The sequence below is a fragment of the Trichomycterus rosablanca genome, chromosome 1 (genome assembly GCF_030014385.1).
Source record: "Trichomycterus rosablanca isolate fTriRos1 chromosome 1, fTriRos1.hap1, whole genome shotgun sequence".
Classification (NCBI taxonomy): Eukaryota; Metazoa; Chordata; class Actinopteri; order Siluriformes; family Trichomycteridae; genus Trichomycterus; species Trichomycterus rosablanca.
In genome coordinates this window covers 19,022,624-19,047,038 of record NC_085988.1, presented here as the reverse complement: position 1 = coordinate 19,047,038, position 24,415 = coordinate 19,022,624, and the positions used below count along the sequence as shown (strand labels likewise).

Here is a 24,415-nt window from a genome sequence, read left to right as displayed (position 1 = left end):
GTGAGACAATGTACCTCAATTGGAAGGTACCAAAAGATATTTGCATATTTCTCCTTCTATAGTACATAATATCATTAAATGATTCAAGGAATCGGGAGGAATTTCAGTGCATAAAGGCCAAAGTGGTAAATGCTTTACTGTCCCAACTTTTTTTGGAATGTGTTGCAGGCCTAAAATGCAGGAATGGATGTTTATTAATAAATGAAATGAAGTTGACGAGACAAAACATGAAATATCTCAGGTTCATCCTGTCTGCAATCAAATAAAAGTCAAAGTAAATGTAAGAAACTGTGTTTTTGAATAATTGCATTTTCCATGCTGTCCCAACTTTTTCTGATTTGGGGTTGTAGAAAGAACACGCAGTGCAGACGTTTGCCAGTAGAGTGACTCAGAAACAGAGATGCCTATCTCACTTCAGTGGAAAAAGAACTACTCAGATAGAAACACTGCTAGTGTATATCCACTAGATGGCTCTCGTTTCTTAATAAACAACAACCTTTACTGGAGTACTACATTCAGAGAGAATTAGATATTTTTTAAATACACTGTTCTTTGTTAAAAAAAACTAAAAAAAAAAACTTCTGATTTGAAGTTTACTATGGTGAAGCAATATTTAAACATGGCATTTATACAAATATTGCTTTTAATAAACTCATTATAAGTAACATATTCCTGAACTGACGTACCTTTTTCTTGTGTTGGGGCTGGTACTTGTAAGCAGGGCATCTCGAAGACAGGCAGTGGCTGCCGGGTTCCTCTCTGCATAGCCCGCTGGCTCAGTCTATCAGCTATAGACATGTATCTCTCTGTTTTGCGAGCTTCAGGTCTTTGCAAATCTTTGCTTTGGCTGTCCAGGAAATCTGAAGAGTTTGAGGAGTCGGAGTTGTTTTCTTGGTTCGTTTCATCCTCTTGGGAGTAAATGGAACTGGTGGCCTTTTTCTGTGCATCTAATTCCTTTAACTCAGCTGCTTTCTGTCAATGTAATCATACATGGTAAACTGTGGGTGAGTTAAATGTATAAACAATGAATCACATTATATATATAATTATGCAAATACCATCAATTTCTGCCAGTTGTCTTATTTATATGCCAATGACCCTTAATCAATGCTGGCAGCTTGGCAGTGGTGGAGGCTGTAACTGCAACATTTTGGTCAATAGTCCAATTCTTTAACTGATAAGTCACCACTGATCTTGTAGATATAAATGGATTTATTTATTTATTAGGATTTTATCATTATGTTTATACTAAATATACAGGGTGGGCCATTTATATGGATACACCTAAATAAAATGGGAATGGTTGGTGATATTAACTTCCTGTTTGTGGCACATTAGTATATGGGAGGGGGGAAACTTTTCAAGATGGGTGGTGACCATGGCGGCCATTTTGAAGTCGGCCATTTTGGATCCAACTTTAGTTTTTTTCAATGGGAAGAGGGTCATGTGACACATCAAACTTATTGAGAATTTCACAAGAAAAACAATGGTGTGCTTGGTTTTAACGTTACTTTATTCTTTCATGAGTTATTTACAAGTTTCTGACCACTTATAAAATGTGTTCAAAGTGCTGCCCATTGTGTTGGATTGTCAATGCAACCCTCTTCTCCCACTCTTCACACACTGATAGCAACACCGCAGAAGAAATGCTAGCACAGGCTTCCAGTATCCGTAGTTTCAGGTGCTGCACATCTCGTATCTTCACAGCATAGACAATTGCCTTCAGATGACCCCAAAGATAAAAGTCTAAGGGGGTCAGATCGGGAGACCTTGGGGGCCATTCAACTGGCCCACGACGACCAATCCACTTTCCAGGAAACTGTTCATCTAGGAATGCTCGGACCTGACACCCATAATGTGGTGGTGCACCATCTTGCTGGAAAAACTCAGGGAACGTGGCAGCTTCAGTGCATAAAGAGGGAAACACATCATCATGTAGCAATTTCAAATATCCAGTGGCCTTGAGGTTTCCATTGATGAAGAATGGCCCCACTATCTTTGTACCCCATATACCACACCATACCATCAATTTTTGTGTTCCAACAGTCTTGGAGGGATCTATCCAATGTGGGTTAGTGTCAGACCAATAGCGGTGGTTTTGTTTGTTAACTTCACCATTCACATAAAAGTTTGCCTCATCACTGAACAAAATGTTCTGTGTAAACTGAGGGTCCTGTTCCAATTTTTGTTTTGCCCATTCTGCAATTCAGTGCGCCGATCTGGGTGGGTCATCCTCGTTGAGATGCTGCAGCAGCTGGAGTTTGTAAGGGTGCCATTTGTGAGTAGCTAATATCCGCCGAAGGGATGTTCGACTGATGCCACTCTCCAGTGACATGCGGCGAGTGCTACGCTGTGGGCTCTTGCTGAATGAAGCTAGGACAGCCACTGATGTTTCTTCATTAGTGACAGTTTTCATGCGTCCACATTTTGGCAAATCCAACACTGAACCAGTTTCACGAAACTTGCCAAGCAGTTTGCTAACTGTAGCATGGGAGATGGGTGGTCTCGTAGGGTGTCTTGCATTGAAATCTGCTGCAATGACCCGGGTACTGCGTTCACCAGACATCAACACAATTTCTATCCGCTCCTCACGTGTTAACCTCTGCGACATGTCAATGGCTGTAAACAAAGAGAAGCTTGTAAATAACTCATGAAAGAATAAAGTTACGTTAAAACCAAGCACACCATTGTTTTTCTTGTGAAATTCTCAATACGTTTCATGTGTCACATGACCCTCTTCCCTTTGAAAAAACTAAAGTTGGATCCAAAATGGCCGACTTCAAAATGGCCGCCATGGTCACCACCCATCTTGAAAAGTTTTCCCCCTCCCATATACTAATGTGCCACAAACAGGAAGTTAATATCACCAACCATTCCCATTTTATTTAGGTGTATCCATATAAATGGCCCACCCTGTAGTTACATTTATGACAGGACAGTTTATTACAGGTTACACAAGATTCATCAGTTCAAGTCTTTAATGTTAAACACAGTGACGGACAATTTTGCATCTCCAATTCACCTCACTTGCATGTCTTTGAACTGTGGGAGAAAAGCCACAAGAAGCGAGAAGCCACGCAGACATGGGGAGAACAAGTTTTTACTATAGGCATTTGGTTGATGCCTATATCCAAAGTGAGGACCCAAAGACAGGGTACAATCTAAGCAACTGCGGATTAAAGGTCTCGCTTAAGAGTCCATGAAATGTAATGGGCAGTGGTAGCTCAGTGGTTAAGTTACTGGATATAATAATTAGAAGTTTGCTGGTTCAAGCCCCACAAAAGCCTAATTGCTCTAATTGTATTCTGTCACATCTGTAAGTCACTTTAGATAAAAGCATGTAAATGCACAGTATTTTCTTGCAGATAATATATTCATGTATTTATACTTACTTTAAGCAGTAGTTCTATTCCTGGCTTGGTATTGTCTGACTGGTCTATTTGGTTTGATATGCTGCTTTTCGAAGGTCCAGTAGTATGAGGTCTGTTTAGAAAAAAACAAAAAACACTGCTGTAAGTTTTATTACATATGCTAATTTTAATAAAGGCTAATAAAAGTAATACAAGTCTATTTTAATTACATTATATGCCTTAAATGTCATTAGGTACATAGTAGGATTACATTAAACCTATATAAAATAAGCTTATGTAGCTCCCTAGACAAGCCAGTTATGTCAATGTAGGCACCCGGCCACCTCCCTCCTCTCAAAAACATATAGCTCAAGTGCCTATTCTTAACTGTCCCTAAAATGTGTGTAAATAACAGAGGCAACCCTGCCTCAGATCCACCACAACCCTGACCAAGATAAAGCAGTAACTGAATAATTAGTTACACATGGTAACGTGTTTGGATAAGATAAAGCTCTAAGTTTCAGTGCAAAACTAAACCAAGCACTTTAGGTACAACTATCGGGTACATACATTCATTCATTCATTCATTATTTTAAAAGCTACATCTATCATACAGATCAACTTTGTGGGCATACAGTTATTGACTTTATCCCATCTGTTCCACTGGACATTTTGTAACCCCTCTGTACCACATTATTCAGAGTGGGAGGTCCTTTTAGATTTTCCTTAATAAAACAGTATTTAAAAATCCCAACAACATTGCTGAACCTAATACACTCACACCAGAGCATCAAAGTGTACTGTTTGACTTTGAATAGTACTTTAACATGGAGATGTTCTCTATTCTGTTAATTTTTCACTGGTTATTACTTGGCAACAAAACATTGTGTAGCATAACAAGTAAACAAGCATTTCCTCCTTTTTCTAACAGTTACGTACATGTTATTATGTTTACTGAACTTCCTGTATTTTTATTGCTATCAAAGGCATGACGTTAAATATGACCTTTTATAGAAACCCTAACCTTACTCTAAAGCGCATAACATGTCGATGACGATGTGTGAGCTGTGCCCTGTTGTTTTTCTCCCAATCCTTTCACACCTTGAGGCACACAATACCTGTCACAGTTGCTAAAGTTGGTCAGGTTCTGCTGCCTGAGTTCAGACAGGATAAGTTTGTGTGATTTATACTCGTCTGTCTCCCCGATAACACAGACGTGTACGTCTCCATCCCGTCCTAGCAGCCAGCTCACTTTCTTATAAGAAGCTGTGGAGAGAGAGCAACAGAAAAACAATCACACACCCAGTTGCAGATTCAGATACACACCTGTACACCACACCCTACAGACCTTAGAAAATATGTGCATTCAATTATGTTAGACTTTGACACTGCATTAAGGCTGAGAGGTATGACAATACATTGAGATCAGAGAACAATATTACAACTATTTATACCCAAATTATGCGAACAATGTGTCAGAGCTTTATAACTCTTTTGTTACTCAATGGAACAAGTACGAATACCCATTGTTATGGATTGGGATGTCCCACAATCTTATAGACAGGTGCCACATACTTTTGTCCAACACCTTTAATTAAAATAACAATTGCATAGTTAACATATCAAAAGAAAAAATAAAACAAAATATTGATGCACGTGCCATTGTTATGTATATTTAGTCTGATCTGTTGAATATTAAATAATCAGTAATTGTGCAATAAAACACATCTGTAGTTATTACAAAAGTCATCGTCTGAATTATGCAAAGAAGTTTTTTTTCATAATCAACAGTGTGTTCATATTTACGACATTTAGCAGACACATTTATCCAAAGTGGCTTACAATCGTGACCAAATACAATCAGACAACTTCGAGTTAAGGGTTCTGCGCAGAGGCCTAACAGTGGCAATTTGGCATTGGTAGGGCTTGAACCGGCATCCTTCTGATTGTCAGTACAATTCCTTTACTACTGAGCTACAACTGGCCTTGTATTTCCAGAGAGGAAAAAATAAAACTTGATGAAGACATCTTGATAACTCTTAAACACTGACATGGATCTATTACACAACATAATGCTTCTATTTTTTCTTTTCTGGTTTACTGCTTTTACTGTTTGTATTTGCACTTTTAAATGTTTCAGTTTTTTGTCTTTTCTGTGTTTTATTTGCTTATATCTGTAACTTTATTTTACTCCTGTCTGGGGCAGCTTAGTGGGTAGCACTTTTGCCTCACAGCAAGAAGGTCCTGGGTTCGATCCCCCAGGTGGGGCGGTCCGGGTTTTTTCTGTGTGGAATTGGCATGTTCCTCCAGAAGCTCCGGTTTCCTCCCACAGTCCAAAGACATGCAAGTGAGGTGAATTGGAGATACAAAATTGTCCAGGACTGTGTTCGATATAAACTTGTGAACTAAAGAACCTTGTGTAATGAGTAACTACCATTCTTGTGATGTGTAAAACATGACGTTACAATCCTAATGAAACAAACAAACAAATACTCCTGTCTGTTATAAAGCACTGTGAAACTTTGTTTAAAATAAGTGCTATATAAGTAAAGCTTATTGTTATTATTATCATATTATTATTACAAATGGCACATTGCATGATCGTGTGGATGAATCGATTCCATTAAATACTACATTATCCAAATCCTGGAAGCAAATCTCAGTTTGTAAAGTAAAGAAACTAAAAGGCAAAAAAAGCTGGCTTTACAACAAGACCAAAGATCCTAGATAATCTCAAAAGTCCACCAAGAACTACTCCCAGAAACACAAGCTAACATCAATCCAGGACCACGTGTGTAGATCATAATGAAATGTGTGGTAGCTCAGTGGTTAAGGTGCTGCACTAGTAACCAGAAGGTTGCTGGTTCAAACCCCACCACTGCCAGGTTACCAATGTTGGGTCCTTGACCCTCAGTTGCTTAGACTGTATACTATAAGTCGCTTTGGATAAAAGCGTCTGCTAAATGCCAAAAATGTAAATGGGTGACTTTCTAAAACAGGAATATGAACACTTCTGTTTTACTGCATTAACTTTACAGCACTTTTTTTTAACACTTAATTTTTTACAAATAATTTTCCAGCTAGAAGAAGAAGAAAAAAAACAGCAAACAAACCGATTTGGGTTACCCACATTTTTACATGTAACTGTAAAAAGTACGTCAATGACTAGTGAATAAAGTACTGTACATCAGCCCTTTAAAATATGTATCCTATCCACCAGCAGAGGGCAGCAGGATATTACATGAGTGGCTTTTTATCCAGATTAATTGTCATCTACGTACTTCCAATATGAAAACAAACACTGAAACAGTGCCATCCAGAAACACTGGTGTCCAGACAGTGATCAGATGTCAGGATTAAACCTGGGAATGTGTGGCATGCACCACTTTGCTTAAATAAAGAATAAAAAAAAATGTATTATTTATCAGTTCTGAATGTTGTATCAGGAAAAGAAACCGTATGAGGACCTAGGTGTTGTGGAGAGCATGGCCTCCACTGGGCAACAATTTACCATACTACATATATATTGTATGCATGACACTCACTCACTCACTCACTTAACCGCTTATCCAATTAGGGTCGCAGGGGGATGCTGGAGCCTTTCCCAGCTTTTCAATGGGCGCAAGGCACACGGCAACACTCTGGACTGGGTGCCAGTCTATCGCAGGGCAGACACACCCACACACACCCATTCACCTATAGGGCAGTACAGTGTCTCCAATTAACCGGACTGTGGGAGGAAACCGGTGCTCCTGGACTAAACCCACACAGACACAGGGAGAACATGCAAACTCTGTACAGAAAGGACTCGGACTGCCCCGCCTGGGGATCGAACCCAGGATCTTTCTGCTGTGAGGCAACAGTGCTACCCACCGAGCCACCGTGCCGCCCTATGACATTACAGCTTAGTTGAATAAAAAATTAAATGCCTACATAAACACAGGCTACCTTGACGACCCCATAGCGGTGTGTAACCTATACATGTTGACATCGTCTTCATCGTCTGTCTAACATCAGATGCTATGCAACATGCAACATGTGACACAACGAAACGCCTTTTACATAATCGTCCTGGTATGTTCCTGCAACACTTCAGGCAGTGTACATTGCTTTCAGGCTATAGGAACAAAAAGCAGACCAACATTCCATTAGATAGATGAGCTGAGAAGATGAGAAAGAACAAGGACATGCCTGGAATGCATTGTTTTTTTAATCAGGTGCAGTGGAGTGGCACAAAATAATAGGGGCAAGGAACGTTGTTTGGTAAACTGTTTCTATGAGTAAGATAAACATACCAGTATAAGACAGGAGAGGTATAAAGAACAAGACTGATACTGACTAATTGAGAAAGGTAATAAGCAGGCAATACCCTGACTAAAATAAATAAAGAAGAACTTTAGCATTTACAACCTTTTATAAGGTAATTGTGGCACAGTTCTGCAATGGGTAGTATGATTACGGCACAGGAAACATGCCATGTTTTTCCATGTTCCCCCAAATATGGGTTGGTTTCCTCTAGAATCTCTTTTTTTCCCCACCTCTAAAACATGTAAAAGGTGGACTGGCTGCTCTAAAACATGTGTTAGTGGCTGTATGGGTGGGTATGTTGTGCCCTGTGAGAGACTAATGACCCTCCCAGTGTTTTTCCAGCTTATGCCCAGTGTTTCCATGTGGCACAGGACATCTGCTCAAAATAAAAGTGGTTCATAAACATTACCATATTACTCCAGGTTCCTAAAGTTTCTCAGTCTCAGTCACAAATTATACAGTTTAAAATCTTAATTTTATTTATTTATTTAGAATTATGTAAATCCTGAGCAAGCCTGTTTTTAAAATTAAGGTCCATTGTTATCATACATACAGTACGGATGATGCAGCCAATCGAGTATCAAAAAAATGAATAAAAAATAATCAAATAAATGAAAATGTCTGTGCCCTCCATGGATTTAAGTCCTTTGACAGATAACATCATGATGCAGAGGGAAGCACAAGTACAACAACTGGTTACTAATAAGGCCAAATGCAAAACAGCATGGATTCCAAAAAGGGCATTACCAAAACCACGAGAGACGATGCCGGACGCAAATGGCTGGGCTTAAACAAATTATAATGCAAAAAAATGTAAAGCTGCGTGAACTGATCTCGGTGTACCATGTCTGCAGCTTGTTAACAAAGACTTTTTGTACTGTCCAGATAAAATAAAAGTTCAACATTTGCTGAAAAGCCACCCAGTCGGTCACGTGTCAAGAATAGTAAATAGTAAGCAAAGTGTCTCAAGTCAACGTGACCTGTCCTTGGTTAGTACTTTTGCAAATTACTTTCAATATTGTGCATTGTTGTTGCCTTACTAGATAGCTAAGACTGTGTAAATTTAGTTTTACATCCCAAATTAAAGATTAAAGGTTGGTATAGATACTGACATCTTTGTAAAATCACACCAGCACTTTGTATAAAAAGTGTGATGGTCTGTGTCCTGTCTGTCATTGTTTGGTATGGAGCATAAAACTTGGATCTGACTGAAAAATGTATCCACTAGATTACTTTATACCAATAACAGTTCTTACACCAATAGTCTGTACTGGATTGATGCATTTAAGCAATCAAGTCTTAAGAAGTATAAAACACTTTATATTCTATGTGCACATGTATAAAAAAAACTCCTCCGATTTTGTCAAGTCAAATGTATTTGTATAGCACTTTTTACAATAGACATTGTCTCAAAGCAACTTCACAGAATCCAGGACCAACAGACCAAAAACCCCTGTTGAGCAAGCCGAGGGTGACAGTGGCAAGGAAAAACTCCTTTAAAAATACTGGAAGAAACCTTAAGAGGATCCAGGCTCAGCAGGGCCCTCCGTCCTCCTTTGGTGGCCAAGAGGATAATTTGAATAAATAGGATTTACACAAATCATACAAACACAAAATTAAATTGAACTAAAAGTTTTAACTAGCAAAACACGCCAGGTCCTGTCATATTTAGCAGGAGCAGCATTGTTGGCACAGCAGTCTCGACTTGCAGGATTCAACCTCAGGTGGGTAAACATTTTGTGTATTTACGTTTTGTGAAGTTTCCATATTGTCTGTGTTAGAAATAAGATGGGTTTTTTGTGCACGTGGTATCTAATGCAATTTATTGTATGTAAACACCCACATGGCAACTCATGCAATTTATTGTATGTAAACACCCACATGGCAACTCATGCAATTTATTGTATGTAAACACACTACGGATGACGTGAGGAACAGCACAACCATGCATTTGGATTATGCAGATGTGCACACTTGTGTTAGGAGTTTGGTACTAAGGGTCCAAAATGGTGAAGGAGTCTAGTGGTGGACTAATAAATATGTTTTTAAATAACGCTAGTGTTTCTAATCCACCATAATCAAGCAAAAATGCAAGAACAAATAATTTAGGTCTTTCACCATTAACCATATATAAAGTTGTCAAAAGATTCAGTGAATTTGGAGAAAATCTCATATACCAATGCTGAATGTGTGTGACCTCTAAGCCCTCAGATGGCATTGCATGAGAAACAGTTGTGCTACTGTGATAAACACCTGGGCTTGCAATTACTTCAGAAAACCGGTGTCACCTAACACAGTCTACTGGTGCATTAAGACATGTAATCTAAAACTCTGTTAAACAAAGAGAAAACCATACATCAATTCTATGCAAAAACTGTTCCAAGTTTCCTGGGCCTCTCGAGGTTAAAGACTGCAAGTCGAGACTATAGTGCCAACAATGCTGCTTCTGCTAGATGGGATGGGAACCTGGCGTGTTCGCACCAAAAATGTCCAGAACCTACGACGGACATTATCACACACTGGACTGAACAATGAAGAACTCCAATTATTTTTTGCTAGTTATAACTTTCAGTTCAATTTAAATTTGTGTAAATGTATGATCTGTGTAAATCCTATTTATTTAAATTATCCTCCAGGTCACCCAAAGAGGATGGGTCCCTGCTGAGTCTGGTTCCTCTCAAGGTTTCTTACTGTAATTTTAAGGGAGTTTTTTTTTTTTCCTTGCCACTGTCGCCCTCGGATTGCTAAACAGGGGTTTTGGTCTGTTGGTCCTGGATGAACCAAATGAACCACAATAGAGTACAAAATGTGCTTTGGTCAGATCTACAGTTTAGCTTGTTTTTGGTCAACAGACGTCAAATTCTTCGTGTCAAAGGTGCAAAAGCCAACATGTGTCATGGTATGGAGGTGCATCAATGTCCATGTCATTGGCGATTTGCATATATGTAAAGGTACCACTGACGCAGTGGCTTTGTTAGGATTTTAGAAAGACACATGCTGCCATCAAGGTGTCGTCTTTTTCCAAGAACTCCATGATTATTTCAGTAAGACGATACCAGGCCTCGTTCTGCACACACAACAACAGTGTGGCTCTGTAGACACAAAGCAAATCTGCTTTACTGGCCGGAATAAAATCCAGATCAGACAGCAGCGACCATGGACTTTTGAGCTGAAGAATGGGTGAAAATTCAAGTTGCAAAACCGCAACAACTAGTGTCCTCAGTTTTCAAATTGTAAAACCATTTCCTATTAATTACACTTATTAGAGTGTGTTGCAGGCATACAATTCTAACTTTGTTTACAGTTGGTCAGTAAAATATTGGGAATCATTTTGTTTTATTTCTGAATTTTCACTCGATTTTTTTAAGAATATTAACCAAAAATTAATTAATTAATTTAAAAAAAGAAACAACAACAAAAAAAAACACAGGTTCTTGTTTCTCCTTGTGTCCCAATTTCTTCGGAAACCAGATGTGCATTTACCAAGTAAATGTTAGTCTGTAATTGTGTGTGCAGAGATTAGGATTTATTACTCTAAGTATGCTGAATTTCACCTGAAGTAATATAATCCAAGTCTGTACTGTTCCCTTGAATAGTCTGTGTTGTTTGCTGTTGATTGGGTCATGGTTTTAAGGACTTGGAAGCCAAAGCTAAAAATTACTCTAGTTTGATAGTCAAATTTTTCATTTGCCTTCCAATTTTGGTGACTAAAGTCAGCTCAAGCTCACGCTCTTGATAAATCATTCAAGAGATTTCAGGGATGAGTAAATTGATGACATTCTGGTTGATACTGAAAATATTTCAGTGTAGTGTATCTTACAATACATTTTAACCCCCTTTTTTAGGAAACAAAACCTGAGCTAATATGAAAACAGATGCCTGGGCTGATTAAATAATCCAGAAGATTAAAAGACATTGCACAAAGAAGACTTCCTAGCCAGAGGTACACAGATCAGCCATAAAATTAAAACCACCTCCTTGTTTCTACACTCACTGTCCACTTTATCAGCTCCACTTACCATATAGAAGCATTTTGTAGCTCTACAATTACCGACTGTAGTCCATCTGTTTCTCTACATACCTTTTTAGCCTGCTTTCACCCTGTTCTTCAATGGTCAGGACCACTACAGAGCAGGTATTATTTAGGTGGTGGATCATTCTCAGCACTGCAGTGACACTGACATGGTGGTGGTGTGTTAGTGTGTGTTGTGCTGGTATGAGTGGATCAGACAGCAGTGCTGCTGGAGCTTTTAAACACCTCACTGTCCCAGCTGGACCGAGAATAGTCCAACCAACCAAAAATATCCAGCCAACAGCACCCCGTGGGCAGCGTCCTATGACCACTGATGAAGGTCTAGAAGATGACCAACTCAAACAGCAGCAATAGATGAGCGATCGTCTCTGGGTGGACCAACTAGGTAGGAGTGTCTAATAGAGTGGACAGTGAATGGACACAGTATTTAAAAACTCCAGCAGCGCTGCTGTGTCTGATCCACTCATACAGCACAACACACACTAACACACCACTGAGAATGACCCACCATCCAAATAATACCTGCTCTGTGGGGGTCCTGACCATTGAAGAACAGCATGAAAGGGGGCTAACAAAGCATGCAGAGAAACAGATGGACTACAGTCAGTCACAAAGTGCTCCTATATGGTAAGTAGAGCTGATAAAATGGACAGTGAGTGTAGAAACAAGAAGGTGGTTTTAATGTTATGGCTGTTCAATGTAAATTAGCATGTACTTAGGTGAACGTCCAACTTGCTGCAGACCCAAACACATTAATGTAAGCCCCACATTTATGAATTATCAAGGGGCAAGTATGCTTTAATTCAAATCTATCAAATGATACAAAAAACAGTCTACGGAATAAGACAGGCATGATATGTAAGACTGTCAGTCCATAACACTTCCCTGACATTGCAAGTCATCATATTTTATGTTGTGTAGTGTGCCCTATGGTTCAATCCTATTGTCTATCTCATACTAAGTCAACAATACGGTACAGTACATACTAGGATAAAAAGGGCCTGTATTACAGATATGAAGAAGAGAAGGGAGATAAAAGTATAACAGACCATTCAACCTTTTTAATAGACAGCGAATAAGAGCTCTCTATTTTATTACCCTTTGTCATATCATTTGCCATTTTTAAAAACAGGCAGGTGTTTATCAAAGTAAACATTCTCCAATTGTGCCGGCCCAATAATTTGTGTGCACTGGGATTAGGATTTATGGCTCTAAGAGACGTTCTGTTTTCAGCTGTTATGGAATAGGACAGGTGCAAACTCCAGTTTAAACCACTGTGTTCGCAACCCAGACAACAGCAACGCATGTGTTTTCATTCGGGTCAGATTTCAACCCCAACGCTGAGTCAATTCCAGCTCAAAACAGAGATTCTTCAACGGAGCAGAATCACCCGTCAGTCACATGGTTCCAACAGACACGGGTGAAACCTCGAGACGGAAAACAGAAGACTTCTGTTTAACAATACAACCAGTGACGTGAACTGTGAACTTCACCAAACCAGAGAGTGGAGGAGCATCAGCACATCACTCAGTGACCAATTTGTTGCTAATTTAAAAAACAATTAAAACAATGTCTTCAGTCCTTTTCAGTGAGGTGAAGCAAGACACCTGACGTTAATATACGTCCAGTGTTAAAAAGAGTAGAGTAGTATTTCTACATGAAATGTCGCAAGGCAAAAAAGAATGTGACCCCGCTGCATTCCTCTTGTTTATAAGGTTAGGTCAGGTGCTTTCAAGTGCCTGAAGCTCCAAGTATCAAATATTTTACGCTCCATGTGGGTAAAATATGTGCTTACTTTGTTCTTTGATCAGTATGTGGGTTCTGTTGCGGTGATGTTCCTAAGAGTCTTAAATAGATTAAATGACACTCTTCCATTATTTTTCTATTGATAATACACCGATCAGCCATAACATTAAAACCAACTCCTTGTTTCTATACTCACTGTCCATTTTTAATCAGCTCCACTTACCATATAGAAGCACTTTGTAGTTCCACAATTACTGACTGTAGCCCATCTGTTTCTCTACATGCTTTGATATCCCACATTTATGCTGTTCTTCAATGGTCAGGACTCTCTCAGGACCACTACAGAGTAGGTATTATTTGGGTGGTGGATCATTCTCAGCACTGCAGTGACACTGACATGGTGGTGGTGTGTTAGTGTGTGTTGTGCTGGTATGAGTGGATCAGACACAGCAATGCTGATGGAGTTTTTAAACACCTCACTGTCACTGCTGGACTGACAATAGTCCACCAACCAAAAAAATATCCAGCCAACAGCGCCCCGTGGGCAGGGTCCTGTGACCACTGATGAAGGTCTAGAAGTTGACCAACTCAAACAGCAGCAATAGATGAGCGATCGTCTCTGACTTTACATCTACAAGGTGGACCAACTAGGTAGGAGTGTCTAATAGAGTGGACTCCATCAGCACTGCTGTGTCTGATCCACTCATACCAGCACAACACACACTAACACACTACCACCATGTCAGTGTCACTGCAGTGCTGAGAATGATCCACCACCTAAATAATACCTGCTCTGTAGTGGTCCTGTGGGGGTCATGACCATTGAAGAACAGAGTGAAAGAAGACTAACAAAGTATGTAAAAAAAAAAAAAAAATGGACTACAGTCAGTAATTGTAGAATTACAAAGTGCTTGTACATGGTAAGTGGAGCTGATAAAATGGACAGTGAGTGTAGAAACAAGGAGGTGGTTTTAATGTTATGCCTGATCGGTGTATATTAAATAAGACATTTCATTACCTTACAATACATCTTTTAAGTGAACACACTGTCTGTACAATAAAATAAACTGAACTTCAGGCATTTTTGCATCCCAAAGGCTTAAAATGCCATTAGAGAGTGACAGTTCAAACAAATATATTACTAAAAGATATTTAAACTATTCACTGATTCCAAAACATTTGTACCGGTCGTGAGAGAGTTTTTAAAAGCTTGAGTGGAATTTGAAAGCAGTTAGGCTACTGCAAGAATTCTAAACATGCTATCCAACAAAAACAATCAATAGGTAATAGTTGGGTTACTACAACAGATTAAGCTTTATGCTTTTAGGTCATGGCAACTAATAATGTAATAGTGTAATAGTGATGTAGCATGCTAAACATGCTCTGCCATAAAAGGACATAAACTTGTCAGGAGCTTGGGCGTTTCAGACTTTCACAGGCTGGGGAATGTCTGTGTAAGAACAGTATTACATACTTGTATAATTACCATTCCTAACAAAGAATTAGAGAATCACCAAGAAATTAATAATCTAACTTGTTGAATGTACACTGATCAGCCATAACATCTACACTCACTGTCCATTTTATCAGCTCCACTTAGAAGCATATAGAAGCACTTTGTAGTTCTACAACTGTAGTCCATCTATTTCTCTACATACCATTGTAGCCTGCTTTCACCCTGTTCTTTAATGATCAGGACCACTGCACGATTCTTAGCACTGCAGTGACACTGACATGTTGGTGGTGTGTTAGTGTGTGTTGTGCTGGTATGAGTGGATCAGACACAGCAGCACTGATGGAGTTTTTAAACACCTCACTATCACTGCTGGACTGAGAATAGTCCAACCAACCAAAAATATCCAGCCAACAGCGTCCTGTGGCAGTGTTGTGCGTGAACGCGTGTTCATTGAACACGCTCATTTTTTCGTGAACGTTGAACTGAACGCAACACATTTTTAATAAAGAACTTGAACGTGAATTAGTTCACATTATGTGTCATGAACGGCAGACATCACTGTAAATGAACGTTGGAATTTGTTTTCCATTGAAAACTGAGTGACATCTGTTTTCTCTTTTGAAACGCAACGAGAGAAAGTTCCTCCCTCCTGTATTCTCGCTGGTGCCGCTTAAATCATGTATCACCAGACAGAAATGGTTTTGACATTGTGTGCGCAATGCATCGCAGTTTCCTTAAAAATAAAGTTTTTTGTGCCTTTGAGTTTTGCCTTCATTACCTTCATTCAAGAGTTTCATTTCATACACACACATATGTATATATAATATCATATATATCAAATAATATATACATATTTCATATTATATATTCTTTTTTTAATTAAATGCTGGTAGATTTCATTGCACTAAGTATAGAACTGGTCTACCTTGTCTGTACTGCTGCAAGTTTCATCACCTGGTAAGAAACCCACAATTGCAGTGTCATGAGCAAATGTCTACAATGAGCAGTTTCAAAGAACGTATAGTGATTTCTAGCTTGTAGTGTGAAAAAAAGTATTTATTTGAATATCTCACGAAAAAAGTAAAATGAACTGAACTTTGAACTAGTTCAGAATTAAAATTGTGAACTTTGAACGTGAACTGTTCACTTTGAGCATGTATGAACTGAACTTGAACTAGTTCAGAAAAGCTGTGAACTGGCACAACACTGTCCTGTGGGCAGCGTCCTGTGACCACTGATGAAGGTCTAGAAGATGACCAACTCAAACGGCAGCAATAGATGAGCGATCGTCTCCGACTTTACATCTACAAGGTCGATAAACTAGGTAGTAATATCTAATAGAGTGGACAGTGAGTTGACACGGTATTTACAAACTCCAGCAGCACTGCTGTGTCTGATCCACTCATACCAGCACAACACACACTAACACACCACCACCATAACAGTGTCACTGAAGTGCCGAGAATGATCCACCACCTAAATAATACCTGCTCTGTGGTGGTACTGTGGGGGGTCCTTAACATTGAAGAACAGGATGAAAGCAGATTAAATAGGTATGCAGAGAAACAGATGGACTACAGTCAGTAATTGTAGAACTACAAAGTGCTTCTCTATGGTAAGTGGAGCTGATAAAATGGACAGTGAGTGTAGAAACAAGGAGATGGGTTTAATGTTATGGCTAGTGTATATTTTTGACCATGTATACATTTAATAACTTACAGTAAGCCTAAGGGAACTTAAATTTACTTAAATGATTATTCAGACTTTACCTTTTTGTCACTATTGCGAGTCACATAGGATACAATCATCCAGTAAATGCCAGACAGACAGAATAACAAATATTATGATGTCTGTTAGAACCCAGAAAGCCTTACCTTTCGTTGGCCTGGGCTTGTCTTTCTTTCCATCCTGCTCCTCTTGCTCCTCTCTTTCCTTCCATCGACGCACCTGCTCTTCCCTCATTTTCAGAAAAAGGGTCTTTTTCTGCTCCTCATTCAGGGCCTCCAGGATGTCAGGGTCCACGTACATGTCTGCCAAGATCTGCTGCAGCATGATGGAGTGTGTGTGTGTGGCCTGCTATGAACTACTGGACAACTAGTAAATGGGTTTGCTGGTAAACAGGAGGCACCCCTGCTAGGGTGACTGTAGTTCCTCTTCCCGTTGTCTTCTCAGGTGGAAACACCTGTCCTCCTACAGCTGGCAGTGGTTGTTTTGGCTCTGCTCATTCCTTGCCAACCCTTTGACCATGTAGAGTGATGACTGAAAAAAGAGAGAGGGCAACTGTTAAAATTTTACCTATAGATATAGAATGCCTTTGTCATATATACAGTGTATCACAAAAGTGAGTACACCCCTCACATTTCTGCAGATATTTAAGTATATCTTTTCATGGGACAACACTGACAAAATGACACTTTGACACAATGAAAAGTAGTCTGTGTGCAGCTTATATAACAGTGTCAATTTATTCTTCCCTCAAAATAACTCAATATACAGCCATTAATGTCTAAACCACCGGCAACAAAAGTGAGTACACCCCTAAGAGACTACACCCCTAAATGTCCAAATTGAGCACTGCTTGTCATTTTCCCTCCAAAATGTCATGTGATTTGTTAGTGTTACTAGGTCTCAGGTGTGCATAGGGAGCAGGTGTGTTCAATTTAGTAGTACAGCTCTCACACTCTCTCATACTGGTCACTGAAAGTTCCAACTTGGCACCTCATGGCAAAGAACTCTCTGAGGATCTTAAAAGACGAATTGTTGCGCTACATGAAGATGGCCAAGGCTACAAGAAGATTGCCAACACCCTGAAACTGAGCTGCAGCACAGTGGCCAAGATCATCCAGCGTTTTAAAAGAGCAGGGTCCACTCAGAACAGACCTCGCGTTGGTCGTCCAAAGAAGCTGAGTGCACGTGCTCAGCGTCACATCCAACTGCTGTCTTTGAAAGATAGGCGCAGGAGTGCTGTCAGCATTGCTGCAGAGATTGAAAAGGTTGGGGGTCAGCCTGTCAGTGCTCAGACCATACGCCGCACACTACATCAAATTGGTCTGCATGGCTGTCACCCCAGAAGGAAGCCTCTTCTGAAGTCTCTACACAAGAAAGCCCACAAACAGTTTGCTGAAGACATGTCAACAAAGGACATGGATTACTGGAACCATGTCCTATGGTCTGATGAGACCAAGATTAATTTGTTTGGTTCAGATGGTCTCAAGCATGTGTGGCGGCAATCAGGTGAGGAGTACAAAGATAAGTGCGTCATGCCTACAGTCAAGCATGGTGGTGGGAATGCCATGGTCTGGGGCTGCATGGGTGCAGCAGGTGTTGTGGAGTTACATTTCATTGAGGGACACATGAACTCCAATATGTACTGTGAAATACTGAAGCAGAGCATGATCCCCTCTCTCCGGAAACTGGGTCGCAGGGCAGTGTTCCAGCATGATAATGACCCCAAACACACCTCTAAGACGACCACTGCTTTATTGAAGAGGCTGAGGGTAAAGGTGATGGACTGGCCAAGCATGTCTCCAGACCTAAACCCAATAGAACATCTTTGGGGCATCCTCAAGCGGAAGGTGGAGGAGTGCAAAGTCTCGAATATCCGCCAGCTCCGTGATGTCGTCATGGAGGAGTGGAAAAGCATTCCAGTGGCAACCTGTGAAGCTCTGGTAAACTCCATGCCCAGGAGAGTTAAGGCAGTTCTGGGAAATAATGGTGGCCACACAAAATATTGACACTTCAGGAACTTTCACTAAGGGGTGTACTCACTTTTGTTGCCGGTGGTTTAGACATTAATGGCTGTATATTGAGTTATTTTGACGGAAGAATAAATTGACACTGTTATATAAGCTGCACACAGACTACTTTTCATTGTGTCAAAGTGTCATTTTGTCAGTGTTGTCCCATGAAAAGATATACTTAAATATCTGCAGAAATGTGAGGGGTGTACTCACTTTTGTGATACACTGTACATATACAGATGCACAGTACATAGAAATTCTTTCTTCGCGTATCCCAGCTTGTGTGAAAGCTGGGGTCAGAATGCAGGGTCAGTCATTATACACACTCATTCAGCTACGCTGTAAGAAGGAATGATACAGGAAATCGTTTGTACCAACAGCGATCTCACTGTATAACTCATCCCCACTGTGCCGGGACATCATCGCTCACTGAGTTAATACCAGGACTATCAGGACAGACTCATGGAACATGATCTTATCATTTAATGATAAGACACTTATGTAATTTTTCTATTATATTACATATTGCATTTATACTGTATTTATTTCCACCAACATTGTACTGCAATGCTTACTTATTATTTCTTATGCACCTTAAGCCTATTTAATTAATAGTTCTTAACTGAGTCTTTTATTTACTTAATACGTTTTGCTATTGTACCTTGAGCTGTTGTAATACTTGACTTTCCCTCTGGGATTAATAAAGTTATCTATCTATCGATCTATCTTATACAGCACCCCTGGAGCATAGAGGGTTAAGGGCCTTGCTCAAGGGCCCAACAGTGGCCGCATGGCAGAGCTGGGATTCAAACTCTCATCCTTTCAATTGATAGCCCACTGCTATACCCACTATGCCATCACTGTCCCTGTGCTATTTAGCTTCTAGAATTACTATTACTCTGTGTTTACTTAAACACACCAACTCCTTTAATAAATGGAATGGCAAAAAGTTTTTAACAGCCTGAGAGAGGCGTTTCGTTTATTACCATGTTCTCTGTGTACATATTGTGCAGCATATCTTGAACTGGTGTCTGCTTATCAATAAAGTATATCTTGTGTATTCTGTGTGTAAATATTCACATTGACAGACATTTTTATAATCTACAAAAAATGCACAGTTTTGGTGGTGTTTGCGCTCCAAACGTAACATTAACAGAGCAAAAATAAGACAGTGTGCAACCTAATTCTTATCTCTATTATAAAAGAGTTCAAGCATTCAAAGGTTTTTAGTCATTGTTGTTGTAAGCAACATAAAAGGTGAATATTTGCTTGCAGGAACTATTAGCAAAACGCTAAGCTGTCCCATGCTTGCTAAATGTGATTACATAACATGTTTGATCAAATGACATGTTAAACATACATGTTCCATTCAGCAGGTGTATGGCTGTTAGTGTTGAATGATTTATTGTATGGATTTGGTGTTGGACTAATGACTGTCGGGTCTACAGCATTTCAAAACCTCTCATCTTACAAAACCTTTCAAATACAGTCTAGTATGTAGTCATTGTTTGTCAATGAGTAACCCTGGCAAAAAAAAAACCATTCACTTTAATACATTCAATTCATTTACTCCTGAGGGATTATTTATTTATCCACCCATTTCCCCCTAGACTGCATAGGAGCTGCTTGTCTGGTTTGTGTGGTTCATTTGTTCAGTTAATTTTCCCAGTTGGATGATCACATATCAGAAAACCATCCATGCACGCAACACAAACAGAGAAACTATTTACAAAAAAAAACTTCAGCACATGTATCCTTTTTCATGATGTTTTTATGATGCCAACATAGGCATGGAAACTACTAGGGATGTAACGATGCACCACAAGACAGATATAAATCGGTGCACATGCCACGATTCGAATCGTTTATTCATTTAAAATGAATCGCTATTCACTTTAAACAGCAGAGGGCACTGGTGCTATTCACCTCGCCTGGTTGACGGCACTTCACAAAGTTGAAAAAAAAATTAGGTCGTGAACCCAGTATTGTGATTCATATCACATCGTGGGTAGAGTGTATCGTTACATCCCTAGAAACAACAGGACATAATTCTAACAACCTCTTGGTTTACAATCCATTCTACTGTCTTAATCCAAATGTGTCATCATTACCACTACCACCTTAATGAAGTCAGTAATGAAAAGCTTTAGCCTGATAGGTATATATTTATATCTGTGAATATTAAAATCTTAGCATTCAGTAGTAAACAACAGAAATAATAAAATGATCCAATTTCATACAGTCAAAAATACTTCACAGGATTGTGTACACAACATAGCACACAAAGGATGGTCTAAGAGAGATGAACATGACACACACGCAATCGGAAATATTCAACCCACAAAGAAAGTGAATATTCTAACTCTAAACCTGTTTTACCAATTGAATAATAAAGCATGATGTATTATGATGCCATGTCACAATTATTTAATCCCTGGATAATGTTGCTGATCCTAAAACCTACTGCTAGTCTATATGACCTACAGTTAGGTAACAGCATGATTAAACAATTGGGAATTCAATAACGACCCTTAATTTTCTTCACCAATTATGTGTTACATAAGTGTTTCAAGTGTTGAAGGTGTGTAGCAACCATGGGGAAAATTTAAATTTTATATATTAGTTTTAATATAATTCTATACATATTTCCTTTTAAGATGAAGGGGGTTGAACATTTCCGATTGCAACCGTGTATATATGGTATACTGCAATTATATGATGTTGATGTTATTTTTGAAAAATAAGTTAGCTAAGATCTACACTAACATGGACCAAAACGATTCACGTGTGTATGTATTTTGGGATAACCAAAAATACCTAAGTCAACATTAATTCACTAAAACTGTAAACTGCTAAACTAAAACATCTGACATCTATTCAGAGGAGTAACAAGACAGTGATTAAACTCTAGCACAAAAAAACTAAAGCACGTAAGAATATTCATGAGTTATGATTCGTACTGTTACCAACAAGTCAGAAAGAAAATAATACTCTGACAAAAAAGTTCTTAATCTTTCAAAATAACATAAATGGAGCACACCCAAACTGGGCAATACTGAAAAACCTCCTTTGTTACTTGTAAATATCACTCTGAATCATCCTCCCACATCTACAGAGCCTTTAAAAGTTAAAAACAATGCCTGGTCTATATCAGCTTAATAGAATAATGTTTTTGATTAACAATAAGCTCAGTAGAACCAGTCAGTTTAGATGAAGTTATTAACTAAAATTAAATCAGCATATACACTGATCAGCCATAACATTAAAACCACCTCTTTGTTTCTACACTCACTGTCCATTTTATCAGCTCCACTTACCATATAGAAGCACTTTGTAATTCTACAATTAAATACTGACTGTAGTCCAATTATTTCTCCACATACTGTTTTATCCTGTTCTTCAATGGTCAGGACCACTACAGAGCAGATATTATTTGGGCGGTGAGTCATTCTCAGCACTGCAGTGACACTGACGTGGTGGTGGTGTGTTAGTGTGTGTTGTGCTGGTATGACTGGATCAGATACAGCAGCGCTCCTGGAGTTTTTAAAATACTATGCCCACTCACAGTCCACTCTATTAGACACTCCTACCTAGCTGATCCACCTTGTAGATGTAAAGTCAGAGACGATCGCTCATCTATTGCTGCTGTTTGAGTTGGTCATCTCCTAGACCTTCATCAGTGGTCACAGGACCCTGCCCATGGGGCACTGTTGGCTGGATGTTTTTGGTTGGTGGACTATTCTCAATCCAGCAGTGACAATGAGGTGTTTAAAAAGTCCATCAGCGCTGCTGTGTCTTATCCACTCATGCCAGCACAACACACACTAACACACCACCACCATGTCAGTGTCACTGCAGTGCTGAGATTGATCCACCACCTAAATAATACCTACTCTGTAGTGGTCCTGTGAGAGTCCTGATATTGAATAACAGCATGAAAAGGGGGCTAACAAAGTATGTAGAGAAACAGATGGACTACAGTCAGTAATTGTAGAATTACAAAAGTGCTTCTATATGGTAAGTGGAGCTGATAAAATGAACAATGTGTGTAGAAACAAGGAGGTGGTCTTTTCTCTATTACAGATACAAGATACCAACCATTACATGCTAAAATGTTAACCCACATGAATGCATACATAAACTCAGCCTACACATATACAGTATATAAAGGGAATTTTGTTGAAAACTTGAATCTTTGCCAAAGCTGAATCATTTTCACACTGAAAACTGTACCAAACATAAAACGTATCTAATCAAACAGTTGACTTAAATAATTAACCGTCAAAGCAAGAGGGACAGAAAGATAAGACACTTTAAAAGATAAGCCACAGCAGGAGGCTCATTTCAAAAGAGTCAGAAGTGTATTGGTGAAAAACAACCCTACTTCCAATTAAGCCACTGAAGCTTCAACACAATCTCATTTCTACATGGATATTTACTTAAAAACAATGTTTCTTTAGCAATTATGATACCTGCGATCAGTTAGTTGAAAACCATTGTACATCTGTATTACTATAAAGGTCTATTAGCAAAAGCCATACAGATTCAGTTGATGTAAACAATGACTCACTCAAAAACTAGATATCTTAGTCTATTTAAGCAATCAAGAACAGAAAGTGTCTAACAAGTAAAATCTAGACCAACAGGAACTTGACTTAAAAATGGAGCAGCCATACAAGGATCAACAGAGCAGCCCTCTTTTCAAATGTAAACGTCACCATGTTTCCCCATTCATCAGCTTGTTAGAATAACAAAGCCTTTGGAATCTTTTTAACATTTTTCACTGACTAACCATGGTTGGAAACATCACATAAATTTGGAGTCGCCTGTAGTTTTTATACTCCAGTTTGGAGACTGTCAAACACGTTTGTTTGTAAAAGTGTGACAAAATGAAACAAGAAAACAAAAAAACAGGACATGATATGTTCTTTTTAACATGGATAGAAATAGAGCATTGTAGTCATTCTACAGAAGTGAACAACATCAGTGAGTCGTTTTAATTCTTTGTCAGACAATAACACAATAAAATGCTTTTTACATCAACAAAGAACAGGCCTCTATTTATAACCTCACCATGTGTTTTTCTCTCAATAAGGGTAAAAGGCCACAGCCACAACACAGCACATCACTACAACTATGTACATTAATGCTAAATATACTACACCAAGGTTTTAAGTCATCTTTGATGACATTTACCTTAAATAAAATGTAAACAAGACAAACAAAACAATAAGGAATTCAATAATGACCCTTAATTTTCTTCAGCTGTTATAAGTGTTTCAGGTGTTGAGCAACCATGAAGAAAATGAAGATCATTTTATTGCACCAAAAGGGCAATGGGTATAAAAGATTTTAATACAATGTTAATATAATTCTATACACATTTCCTTTCAAGTTGAGGGGGTTGAACATTTCCGATTGCAACTGTGTATATATTGTAAAAACTGTCTAAAAAGAAGAGTACAAAAAGCACAGAAAGGTTTAAACATCTTATGAAATGTACTAAACATGGACCAGAACGATTCACATGTGTGTATAGCTGAATATTACAATGGACTACAGCAAAGCTGAAACTTTGCACAATAATTCAATAAACAAACAAACAAACAAACAGTTCAACAAAAAGCAAATTAAAAAGATGGTAATGTTTATTGACAGACAATAACTAATAATGTAAGTTAATTTAAAAAAGGTAAAGGCTGAACCAACTCATATGCACAATTTAATTGAAGTAAACAAAGGAATATGCCACAATTGAAACTTGTATACAACAAAACCACAA

The 24,415-nt window shown here is 38.8% G+C and overlaps 1 protein-coding gene across 2 annotated transcripts in view; it reads right to left on the bottom strand.

Moving 5' to 3' along the window:
• The window catches only part of zgc:92242 (uncharacterized protein LOC436899 homolog), a 31,584-nt gene that overhangs the window by 6,722 nt on the left and 447 nt on the right, over positions 1-24,415 (bottom strand). For both annotated transcript variants that reach the window (XM_063000569.1, XM_063000560.1), the window contains exons 2-5: positions 16,768-17,152; positions 4,469-4,616; positions 3,393-3,483; positions 687-972 (exon numbers count right to left, since the gene is read on the bottom strand). In XM_063000569.1, the coding sequence (XP_062856639.1) occupies positions 687-972; positions 3,393-3,483; positions 4,469-4,616; positions 16,768-16,945 (703 nt within the window). In that variant the 5' untranslated portion in view covers positions 16,946-17,152. The remainder of the gene's footprint in view (positions 1-686; positions 973-3,392; positions 3,484-4,468; positions 4,617-16,767; positions 17,153-24,415) is intronic.